At 37.5% G+C, this 12,418-nt stretch overlaps 1 protein-coding gene across 5 annotated transcripts in view; it reads left to right on the top strand.

Moving 5' to 3' along the window:
* Positions 1-12,418, top strand: part of COL24A1 (collagen type XXIV alpha 1 chain) — a 153,525-nt gene that overhangs the window by 134,901 nt on the left and 6,206 nt on the right. For 4 of the 5 annotated variants that reach the window (XM_076340542.1, XM_076340541.1, XM_076340543.1 and 1 more), the window contains 8 exons: positions 1,251-1,358; positions 1,446-1,499; positions 1,796-1,858; positions 3,106-3,159; positions 4,775-4,810; positions 10,415-10,450; positions 10,546-10,572; positions 11,654-11,719. In XM_076340542.1, coding sequence (XP_076196657.1) covers positions 1,251-1,358; positions 1,446-1,499; positions 1,796-1,858; positions 3,106-3,159; positions 4,775-4,810; positions 10,415-10,450; positions 10,546-10,572; positions 11,654-11,719 — 444 coding nt within the window. Of the gene's footprint in view, positions 1-1,250; positions 1,359-1,445; positions 1,500-1,795; positions 1,859-3,105; positions 3,160-4,774; positions 4,811-10,414; positions 10,451-10,545; positions 10,573-11,497; positions 11,517-11,653; positions 11,720-12,418 lie in introns of all 5 variants that reach the window. The other variant, XM_076340544.1, reaches the window with a different exon arrangement.

The raw sequence follows: 12,418 nt of genomic DNA, 5'->3' as shown, positions 1-12,418 counted from the left end.
TTTTCTTTTTAAGCTTCTGTAACTACTAGAACAGTCTGGGTGATTTGAACATCTAAGCAATCTATTAGCAGAGAAGTGCTGCAATTTCCAGCCTGAGTCCCAAGGTTGGGGGCTAACAAGCATGTCTGGGATGTTCATTTATCGTAGGACTTAAACTGTTCTTGTTCAGCCCTGTCAGAAAGAAAGAAATCTGTGAGTGCTTCATTTTCCAGGCAGTTCCAAGTACCCGACATCAGCATATTCTCAGCTTCTACTGATAATATTAATTAGACTCATTTCAGTGATAAAAGAAGCAAAGAATGGAAACATTACAGATAATTTTCTCCATTTAGAATAGGATTTTTCATCTAAAATCATGATTGGCAGTGCTCTGAGATTTTATTGGTAAGCAGTTTTTAAAGCCTTAAGTTACTTGAAAACTGGGGGAGGGAAATACTGTCTGTCTTTGTTATCTTTTCATGGAAATATTTTAGTACAAACTGTATTCACTATTTGTAGTGTTTATTGCCAGTGCTCCCAGTCTGGATTTTACTCCTTTGTCTAGACAATGAGCTGTAGGAGGTAGTTCCTGCTCAGAAATGCTTGCAATCTGAAAAAGACAGGGAATAGATGAGGTGAGGGAAAACGGTTACCACATTGTGCAAAATAAATGTTAAGAGTGGACATACTGAGTCAGGGCAAAAGTCTGTCTTTGTTAAAGCAGAAAGGTAACACCTAGGAAGGAGCATAAGCGCAAAGCAAGCATGAAAGGTGTATATTCCCAGCCTTAATTGCAGCTCCGTAACCTCCTAAGCTAGACATGGTTTCTATGTATTTGATAGTCCTCAGAGGATTTCTCTTGCATGAACTTGTCTAGTTTCCATTTGAATCGATGTAAACATTTAGTCTAACAGCAAGGAGTTCCACAACTATACTATACCTTGCTCACAGGATTACTTTATAAATTTACTTCTAACCTTCCTGTTCTGTATTTCGTTTTGTGCATTTTAGGTCCTGCACTGGGAGATACCATACTGGAAATGATCCAATATGCATGGGTTTTGTATGTTTCCAAGTCAAGGAAGAGTCAAATCACATTTGCATTTTAGTGAAAATATAATTATTGAAAGCTTTCCTGATGGAAATAAAATGAATAGAGTAGGTTTATTTCTTAGAGAGAAAGCATGTTCAACACTTCTGCCAGGAAACCAATCTTTACATTTATCACTGTCATAATTGTAATAAAGGATATATTATGTTCCTATTGACAGGGTGAGAAAGGGCTTCTGGGTCATCCAGGAAAGCGAGGCAAAAGAGGCCTTCCAGGATCGCAAGGTGACCAAGGACGAGCAGGAGACACAGGACTGAAAGGACAAACTGTATGTAATCACAGCTGTTGATGCAAAACAAGTAGTCCAAGAGTTACCAACATGAAATAATAATAAGGATGCCTGCTCCTGTTACAGGGAGAAGATGGAGATCAAGGTTTGATGGGGTTTCAAGGATTCTCAGGTCCAAAAGTATGTGCTCATTCTTTTCTGTTAAATCTTAAGCCATTTACAGAGTGAGAACATTAGGAAAGCATAGAATTAATCGGCTTTAACAATAATTTGTTCAAAATCTATCTGAACTGTTGGAACGTTGTAGGCAGAACTTGTGTACTCCATGTCCAAAGACGAATGTTCTGGGTCAGTGCGCTTGGTATTTTCACTGTTACTGCTCTTAGAAATTATCTTATTTCCACTGATCACAGGAGATTGAAACAAGTGGATAGCTAATGTTCATGTTTGACTAAACTGTTCCTTTGCGTTTTCAGGGTCCTGCAGGGGACATTGGCTTAGTTGGAATTCTGGGCCCAAAAGGTCCAACAGGCCAAGTTGTAAGTGTTTTACTCCATGAAAATGATTGTCAGGATGGCTTACAAGAGGCACATGTTTTTAATTTAGGGAATTGTCTTTCTTCATATTAACAAGGCCAGAACCCTCTAGCCAAACCTTCCTCTCTGAGACTATGACTCCACTAGAAGCCCTTTGCCTGTACGGCGACACTGCTCTGGTTGCAACATGGGTACAGATACACAGCATTGGGCTGTCAATCTTGAAGGAAAAAAGCAAGCTCTGCTGACAAAAGTGTGGCTCTCCTAGTATAATTTTATCTACACAAGTATCCTTATTGCTGTCATATCTTTGTTTATTGGGGTTGAACATTCTCTTCTTACTGGCAACAATGCTGGTTGTATAACTGTCCTACAGCAAAAAAAAAAAAAGGGTCAAACTTTGCCTGCAGTAAGACAGAGTGCTGCTTAGGCTTTATTGATTAATAGGTAGTCTTTTTTTAATAAATATTTTCTTTTTATCTATAAGATTACTAACCTGCATTAGCTCATTCTTCATGACACCTTCTTCATGCCATTCTACTTCGCTACTCACCAAAAATGTGGGAGCATCTGTAGTATTTTGTAATATTGGGGAGTGTGCATCCAGCTTACAGCAGTAAGTGAGAAGGGTAAAAGGGGGAAAGGTTGCAGCATGGAAGGCCTTACTACAAAATGTTCTTCTCTTACTGCTGCCATTGCCATCACAGAACTGAATTAGTTCAGTTAACCAGATGCAGAGCAGCAGCTTTAGGGGCCTGTTCTAATAGCTGCTTTCTTTTTCTAAACATTCCTATACAAGATAAACACTGGAAATGAGCAGTTTGCTCTAAGTGAAATGGAACAGGAAAGTAACATTTTAGCAGTACTTACCAGCAGCCTTACAAGAGTACTTGTGGGCAGTAATACAGCTCAAGATATAGCTGATTGTAGCTGAATAAATATGTGGTCTTTGTGTAATGTGGATTACTCTGGTAATCAGAGTACTTAAGTTTCCACTGGTTTTAGTGCATCAGCTTTCACGTAACAGAATGTGTGGGGGCTTTCCAAGCATAACTATTACCAATTATTAAAATAATTACCTTGCTGATTTTGTAGCAATGTGCACTCAATAGTCAGAAAGAGAGTATCACCGTGATCTTTTGGATATTTGCCAGGGCTGTGTGCTGAGCAACTTTAAACCAGGACACATCATGAGGATTTTCTTCAGTTTGAAAACATGGTGGACTAATAAATTCTTTGCTTGTTTACAGGGATATATTGGCCCTGTTGGTCAAGAAGGCCTAACAGGCCCAACTGGCAGGCCTGTAAGTTTCCCTTCTCTTTTGCATAATTTGGTTGTTTCACCTACCCTTATTTTTAATAATCTGTTTTGCAGCTAGCAACCTTCTCATTTTTCCATTTGCAAATAGCAGCTAGCAGGACCATCTTCATATTATACCACACTGGTGAGCTAACGTATGTTATCCAGCATCTGTGATACAAACAAGAAAAAAGATGACAAAAAACAATGGCAAAAGAGTCATTGCAATGGCCTTCTGTCCAAGTACGGTATACAGAGGGCACGTCTACAGGGGCAGCCGGCCAGTCAAACTATAAAACAGCACGTAGTAACTACCACCTAGATATTCTTTATCAGCCTTAGGTCTGAGACATATCTAGAGAGTATCCACACTTGGTTTCAATGTAGTTTTTCATGTGTTGATTGGGCTAAACTGTCCAGAGTGCCCCTCTAGACATGCTGGGAGTGCCCACAAGGCCTTGTTGGGGTGTTCCAGGTGCTGGTGAGGTCCCTGTTACAACTCAAAAGATCTTCTTGGCCTTTCTGATGACCTTTAATGCTCCCCAGGTTCTCTGCAGTGGGAGAGCTCTGCCCTTACCCCTGTTTCCATCCCTTGTTGCACTCCCTGTGCCAGAGATAGAGCAGTGTTCTGCAAGGGCACCCTCTGGCTCGTATCTGCGGACTACCCAGCCATGTAAGGTAGTTTTAGAAGCTCTTTGTACCACCCAGGTTCCTCTGTCTGATCAACAAGACTTGGAGTGAATGAGAATGTCTAAAAATTGAAATGATAATCATTCAAATAACAGGAATATACAATAAAAGTAATAAATACAAATATTTACAAGGGAAAAAGAAAGGAGAAGGGAAATGTTCCTTCTATAATTAGACTATTCTTTCCACCTGTTGGGAAAAAACCCAGCACTTTAAGTCTTGTTGCACTCTTTTCAATCCTGCTCGGGAGGAAAACTTTACAGTTGCATATACTTGTATAAAGGCTTTTAATAGACTTCATATTGAATGTAATACTTTGCCATTATCATTAAGAAAGCGTTACAGCTGAAGATTACTTGTATGTGTTATGAAATGCTGCCATCAAGATGCAACATTCTTCCAGAGAAGAATTGTAAGATTGTTACCGTCTTCAGAAACACAGTTTAAGTTCAAAACTAGCCAAAAATGCCATGGAGACAGAAAACCAGTGGCTAATCTGACTGTGAGAGGAGAACTAATGGAGTAATAAAAGCAGATATGTAACCGACGGATTTCTTCAGTGATGGAGAGTACTGAGTTTTGTGCTCAGCTCCTAAGATGGTGAAGCACTGATCTATTACTGTGGATCAAATTGTAGAGAGTACAGCTGATTGACAGGGAGAACACTGACAGTTAAAATCACTGAGAAAAAACATATTTACAATCTGAAGAAAACAGTCAGTTTTCCACATGTAGGAATTACAAGATGTTTTCAAGTAATTTATTTTCCTAATAGTACAGGAAAATTAAAGCCCCAGAGTTGTAAATACTTCCACAGATGAGACTGGAGTTTTCACGTGAGCAGTATAACTCTCGTGGATATTAATTTGCTTATTTCAGTCCTAGGCGGCTAGAAAGCATACTGGATTAACAGCTTCTCTTTCTTACAGGGACCAAGAGGTGAAAAGGGCACAAGGGGTGAAATGGTAAGATGAAACAACTTTCGTGCTTTCATTTTTTTGGCTGTGTAAAAAGTATTCCTGTGTTACTCTGAATGTACTCTCACATGCTCTGAATGCCAGACAGTCGTGTTGTGCTCCTGGAGCGTGCTGGCCAAGAAAGCTGGTAGCATGAGTCAAAAGCCTGACCTTTTCTTGTTCAAGTTGACTTACGTAGATATGCCCAGTGAGTGTGTGCTGTCGGGCAGTATGGCCCCTGATCATATAGCAGTCACATACTTCAAATCTGTCCCAGTTCAGATCTAAAAGAAAAATCCTTTGTCACATTTGTTGTCAATGCTCCAGTGCCTCGCAGCACAGCATGCATACACATGTTCATACGTCTATATCATCTTGTCTAGAGAGGGAGAAGTTCAGGAGAAGCCTAGAGCTGAGGATGGGTGTCCCTGCAATGTATGCCAGCTGTAGTAGCAGCAGGCAGCATTGGTAGGTTATGAAGTTGCTCCCTCTCATTTTTCAGTAAGAATATTACATTAGGTTTTGTACATTTATTAATGTTGGAATTTATTTTTAAAAAATGCGTTAGAGCTTGTAAAGCCTCCAATTAATAATGGCTATGTGAAAAGCCAGTGTCAATTTATCATATTGACAGCAAATATGAATACAATGATACCTATGACATTACTTTATATGACAGGTTCCTTTTCCAGTAACTGGCCAATGTGATCTTGTTCCTGTTGCTCTTACCCTGCCTTTGATCCCACTTCACTTAAAATCATTTAGTTTCTCTTGTCTTAATGTATTTTGCTTTTAGCAGCCACCTGTGTGCAACTCCAACCTAACTGCCTTACAAAAGTTTTGAAAAATAAATCAGAAGTATTAAAAATTGCTTGAAGAATTAAGGCTTGGAACTAAGCTTGCTGTATACATCTTGGGGAACTTTCCTCTTTGATTCTAATCCTCTTGATGCCATTCCTATCTCAGAGTAAGAGGAAAACTAGGTTCTTAGTTTGTGCTGCTATTAACCATCTTAAGTGTCTTTTTCTTCTGTTTGTTTATAAGAATGGCTATGACAGAGCTAAAAATGCTGACACTTGAAAAATAATAATAAAACGGTGAACAAGAAACATACGTTTCCACTATTGGTGCTGGTGTTTAAGAAGTTATTTCCTTAATAAGTTCTTGAATTCATCAAGATGAATTCATCTCCTAAGACTGTCTTCAGAAGAAGAATGTTTAATTTTAAATCATACCCAGTGGCATTAGTTTATATCATGTAGCCAAGAAAAGGATTTATTTCCAACTATTTTCAGATACAAAAGAGAGAAAATTATTTTCATCCAACTGTGTATTCCCAGCTTGAATTTATACCTTTAAAATTTATATTGGCATTCTTCCTAGGATCACAAAAATTTTAACTTTTTTGTAGCAGTCCAAGTTTTAGTTACAGTTTTTAGTCTGTCAGGGATACAGTGTTCATTACTCGAAAGAAATATCCTTTTATCCCCTGAAAAACATGGAATGTAAAATCGTACCTCCTTGTTGAAGTCAGTGGTGAACCAAAGTTCAGGTCCTGCAGGCTATTTCTGGAGAAAAATTGATAGAGTTAGAAACAAGTTTGTTGAAAAACTTTAATCAAAATTTTTCAATTCAAAATATTCATATTACTGATTGAAACATTTAGAAAAACATGGAATACATTTTGGAATATTGTTTAAGAATTCTGACATTTCTGAAAGTGTGTTTTCATTTTCTTAATTTTTTTTTTTATTTCATGACATGTCACATAATGAATTATAATACAGAGTCATAGGATAATCCAGATTGTAAGGGATCTCAAGACATTTCTAGACCAACCTCCTGTTTAAAAAAGGGTCAGCTCTGAGATCAGACCACGTTGCTCAGGACTTTATTCAGCTGGGTCTTGAAAACGTCCAGGGATGGAGAATCTCTTTGGGCAACGTGTTCCAGTCCATGACTATCCTCAAGGTGAAAAAAAGATATGATATGATAAGGCATAATCTGTAATTTTCTATTACGATATTTTATCTTAGATTTACAGTCATTAATGGCAGCTACTACACTGTATTGTGTGTCAGACTATTATATCGCAGGATGTTATTAGGCTTTACCCATTCTGAGATATGGTGACATAACATCAAAATGACAAAAGTGGTCAGGGAAAGCTTAACAGTAATCATTTTTGTTAAAAATACTTTGTTTCTTGGAAAATTTCAAAAGTCATGGAAAATATGGAAGTCCCTGGGATTGCTCATGTTTTCAAAGTTAAGCATACGTATCACTGCATGTCAAATCAAGGCCTTATGGTATTAGAAAAAGATTGGAGTTTTGGCCTTTGAACTTCTGTACTAGCAATCAAATTGAGTGATTAAAGAATTAAAGAGCACACTAAAACTAACTGTTCTATTCTCTGCTTTTGTTATTATGAACTGGAATTACACTTTTCTCACTTAAATTCTAATGTGATCAAAGGGTAAATTAAGTAGATTTGTAAAGGTAATCCTGTACATTCCAGTAAAACATTTAGCAATTAACTTAATCCACGAAAAGTGTAATTTAACCTTATTTTCCTGCTCTACAACAGAAAGAAAGAACATTTATAATATCTCTACACTCTGTGCACTCTTGTTATATTTTAAAGGCTTGCAAAGGTAATTGATATAGCCCTGTGAAGTTTTAATGCATTTAAGAAATGTAATATCCCCAAAAGTAGTTTACTATAGTTACCAAATAGCATTCAATATTTACCTTTTTTCCACATGGGTTTTATTGGTAAGGAGACAGTGAACCAATACAAATCACATTCCTGTTTTCAAAATACCTTAAACTCATTGGAACAGTGCAGTTTTTGATTTTTTTAAAATATTCAGTCCTATCTCCGAAACCACTATAAATTTGAACTGTTCTCATCCCAAGACTTTTGGAGTCTTAAAATTGTGACACATGCCAAGAACATAGAATATTAACTGAAGCATTCAGTCATCTGAAAAATCCACTGGAATGTCTAAATCTCGGCACCCAGAACAAGGACATCTATTCATCAGAGAGCGGTGGTTACTTAGGGACAAACTGTTGAAGACTTTGTGCTTTGCCTTGACTTGGTGTTTGCATAATCAAGTCCTGACCCAAGATAAACAAGTGTGTCCTTACGCTGTCAAATTCATTTCTCGAGTTTCTTTTTCACACTTTCTCTTTCATTTTATACTAAACATACTTCACCAAGCATGATCATACAGTTCAGTAATATAGACACATGGGATTGAAGGTATCCTGCAGCACTCTAACAGCACCTGAGTTAATTGCTGATCTGATTAATTAAATGTGGAGGTCAGCCTTCTCAGCTGGCATACAACAGTGTAGTTCTGTGAAACCCAGTTGATTTGCAACAGCTGAGGGACTACCCCAAAATAGTGAATGTCATCTCTGCAAACTCATCTCTCATCAGTTTTGTAATAATGAATAGCAACAATAATATTCGATGCCTATTTAATAGGATTGCAAAGAAAATTTCAAGCTGGGCAATAATCAAACTCAGAAGAGTAAAGGGAAGCTAGGTACTTGCCACAGAACCCACAGGGCTTTCTATACTACTGTACATGCTAAAATGACATATTCTTTGATTTCCATTTTCCACCATCAATCATTAATTTCTTTACAAAATATCAGTAAATATTTACCGAGAAGATGACTTAAGAGTCCTTTCTGTAAGTACAAGTGGACGAAATGTAAATAAATAGGTCAGGATGCATCAGTTGGAAAGTTGACAACACTTACAGTCCCTAGTGCTTATGCCATTAAAGTCTTCTTAGTTAAATATCAGAAGACCATCTCCCTGAACACCCAGCAATCGCTTCAATTTTGATTCTCCCTTGTTCTCCAAAGAACATGTGTAAAACATGGGTCTCAGTCTCAAAAGTCATTTGCAGTCCCTCAACATAGCCTTGTTGGCATAGATCTGGTGCTAGGAATTACATGATGGCCCCCACTTTTCACACCCTTCATAATCCAGCACCTGAGCCCCTCTGGCAGGGCAGGTGATGTGCAGGCATATTAACTTGTGCAGCTCTGGAGGTCATTGTAACCCCTGGCAGATGCGTTCCCCAGTAGCTACCATGTGCTCTGCCTTACAAATATGTCTAGAGGTAGTAAGAAATGCAGCTGGTATTCTCCTAAAAATTGATAAATTTGGAGCCTCAGTGACTTAAGTACTAAATCACTCCTATCTGCTTTGAGATCCTTTTTTTAAATATACATGAATCAATGTAAGATTGAATCTGGCCTTTCTTTAACCATTTCCAGTTGCCCTTGCAGGTGGCAGCTTGAAACACAGCCCAAGTTCCGCAGTTGTAGCATGCAGTGGCACTCATGCAGATCTTGCTGTGAAATCTCACAGCAGGAATACTTCTTATTCCTATATTAAGTGATTTACAACTTAATACCTCTTTGACTAGATCAGTTTCGCAATATTTGTCAGCATGACCGTGTCAGATAAGGTTACTTCTCTTTTGGCAAAGAGACTTAGTACTAGCGTGACCATACTGGTGTAAGAGGGCTTTTGCTGGAACAGCTTATTGTGCTCAAATAATTGGTACAAGCAGCCCTGGCTAAAGAGTGTTTTGCTTAAATTAACTCAGTTATGTTAAAAGGTTTTACTAATACATGGTGCAAGTCTGGCCTATGCCTTTCATTCCTTCTGCTCTTTTGCTCGTATTAAGGCACTGCCATCTATTCTTTTCCTTGTCATTGGTCTTGCTATTGTTTATGTTACAGCAGCTCCTAGAGGCTTTGAGTATATAGAGATTGAAGAAGAGACTCTAACAGAAACACAAGTATCACTATACTAATAAATATTCATAATCATTATATCTTAATGTGAATAGTTACTCAAAGAGAGGATAATTCAGATGGAGTTACTGTTTTTGGGAGGGTCCATGTCCAACCCTAAGGCAAGCCTAAAACGTAAATTTAAGACTATGTGCATTGTAGGCACTATAAGCTCGGGAAAAGCAGGTTCGTCTCCTCCCCACTGCATCATCCTACACACTAAAATGATGCCACTTATGATGAGGAAATAAGGGCATAACTTCTTGAATATGAAGGAAGCCTGCGATATCACTGTTCAACAATGAACATAACATGTTCTGGCTGAAAATTGACACTGCTAATAAATGGAGCTAGTAAACGCCTAGCAGATACTCATGGAGTAAAGCAGATCAGTTAGTTTTTTACAACTACCCATAACATTATTTACAACGCTTTTATGATCATTCATCCCTGCTAGTACTTGTATTGGCAACATGCATATACTGCTGGCACAATGTATAGCACGTTATGTATTAATACATTGTATGACTTCTAATGTTCCCTTAATATCAGAAGTAATTGGATAAACAAGTAACCAGACAACCCAGCAGTTCTAACAGGAATGTTCACACATTAACAGAGTATGGTACTTTAACAATAGTAACTAATAATCTACAGCCTTACCGAAACTGGTATCACATCATCTTCGTTGTATGCATTGTGACATTTTGTGATTTAAAAAATACATAAATATAAAAGCAGAGATGTTCATCTATAGCTGTTGCATTTTATCTCCATTTCTTCTAGGGGCCTCGGGGACCTCAGGGCCAGCCAGGGCCACCTGTAAGTGCATAAAAAAACATGCCTGTATTTTTCCGTTGTCATTGCATTATATAAACATGTGAAGCACCTAATACCTGGTTTCTCCCATTTTCCAGGGACCACCTGGACCACCAGGACCAAGAGTAAGTTTGGTAACAACCCTAACCTACAATACAGTCCTTTTTTGAAAGTGAAAATAGCAGGATCCTCTTCAAATGCATTGATTTTTCCATCACTGTGCATGAAATGCAAATACATCTTTCTACAACTTCCATCACTACAGTAATACATTTTTTGAACCTTCCATCTTACACTGTCAGTTCTGTTCTGCCATGCTGCTGAGTCCTCAACAGGCAATGCTCATGGACTTGCTCATACTTTCGACGTGGGTTAACTCTGTCACACTCTAAAAGGTTTTTCTCCTGTTCTGCATTTGAACACTCTGAAAGATAGCAACAGAAAATTTTGTGCTATTTCTGGCCCAGATGTTCTCCCTATACACACACAAACACACACACAGATTTAGTTTGTTAAGGGATTGTGCCAGTTAGGACAGACTCAGTATCTGAAGTGTCCTAAAGCTGTAATGATATATGTAATCCGAGAACAAATTGCAAGAACTAGATGTTTGTGTGGGTGACTTAATTCTTTAAAAATAAATAAACCTGTTCTCTGGGTCTGATATATATGTCACACAAAGTGCAGGGAACGAAGATGCGCAAGAAACGAGCTTCCTCCTTCAGAGGCTAGTTTGTCAGTCTTGGTATTTATTTGTTCATGCATCATGAAGACTACTTTGATCTGTCAGCTGCTGATGGCCGATTGAGATACTGTTTGTGTGCTTCTCTGTAAAGGAATAACACCTTTTCACACTTACCTGGATTGGTTTTCTTAAGTATATAAACTAAATGGCTGGGAGGAATAAGTTGGGACATCAGTCTGTAACAACTATTATAGTATTGTTTTTCCAGGTTCCAGGAGTATGATCATTAAATTGGGTATGGGGGTGCTAATAAAAATCAAACGTGCTTTTTCTGTATGCATGCTTGCATTCTTTGGAAATGGAAGGGTGGATCCTATTTTATAAGTAAGTGTTTACAATGAATTATTTTCTAAAATAACAAAATAATGGAGCTATCATGTATGTTGCTACAGTGTTCAAACCACCTGCATTTTAGAATATTCCTGTTCATCTTTTTATATTCTGAAATACCTTTTTTTCAGAAACAAGTGGACATCAATGCTGCTGTTCAAGCTTTGATTGAGTCAAATGCTGCACTGCAGATGGAGGTAATATATTTCAATGTATTTACATTGTCATACAGGGTATGCAATTATAATTCTATTTTTTGATGACAGAACAGGGCTTCTTTACAAAGACTTAATTTAAAATGAATCAGGGATAGCAAGTAATTACTGTAGAATCTAATTAAACATGCTAGGATTTATAGGATACAATTGAATTGAAGTTAAGAAAAACAGCAGCATTTCTACCTTTTTGTCATGGTTGGCAGTAATGGAAATTTATTGACTGTCACACATAGCGGACTGTATCTGTTCAGCCACAGATAACGATAGTGGCATTTAGGCCTTCATCCAAAAAATACTGACATATATGCAAGTGTGTGGTCCCATTGATCGCAAGAAAATTTCTTACATGAGTGAAGTCAAATACATTTGCATATATTTTCTACATTAAGTCTAAGAGTAGATTTCACTGTTCAAAATCTGAATCTAAGTATACTTTAAAAATGCATTAATTTTTTTCTTTTTTCTTTTTTTTCCTCTATCTACATTTTTATGTCAACATGTCATAATGACGTATTTGCATGATCTTACCTGCCTGTAACTTCACTGCTCTGATAATTTTAATAAAATGTACTAATTTGTTTATCGGAATATGTTATTCTTACCCTGGTTTATATGGCTGATTGCATGCATTAAAAATACTTTGCTTCTCTCTGGCTATTTAATGGCCATTTGACTTTT

This window comes from Aptenodytes patagonicus, chromosome 5 (genome assembly GCF_965638725.1).
Source record: "Aptenodytes patagonicus chromosome 5, bAptPat1.pri.cur, whole genome shotgun sequence".
Classification (NCBI taxonomy): domain Eukaryota; kingdom Metazoa; phylum Chordata; class Aves; order Sphenisciformes; family Spheniscidae; genus Aptenodytes; species Aptenodytes patagonicus.
Note: the sequence above shows the minus strand (reverse complement) of the source record. Positions and strands in the feature narration are given on the sequence as shown.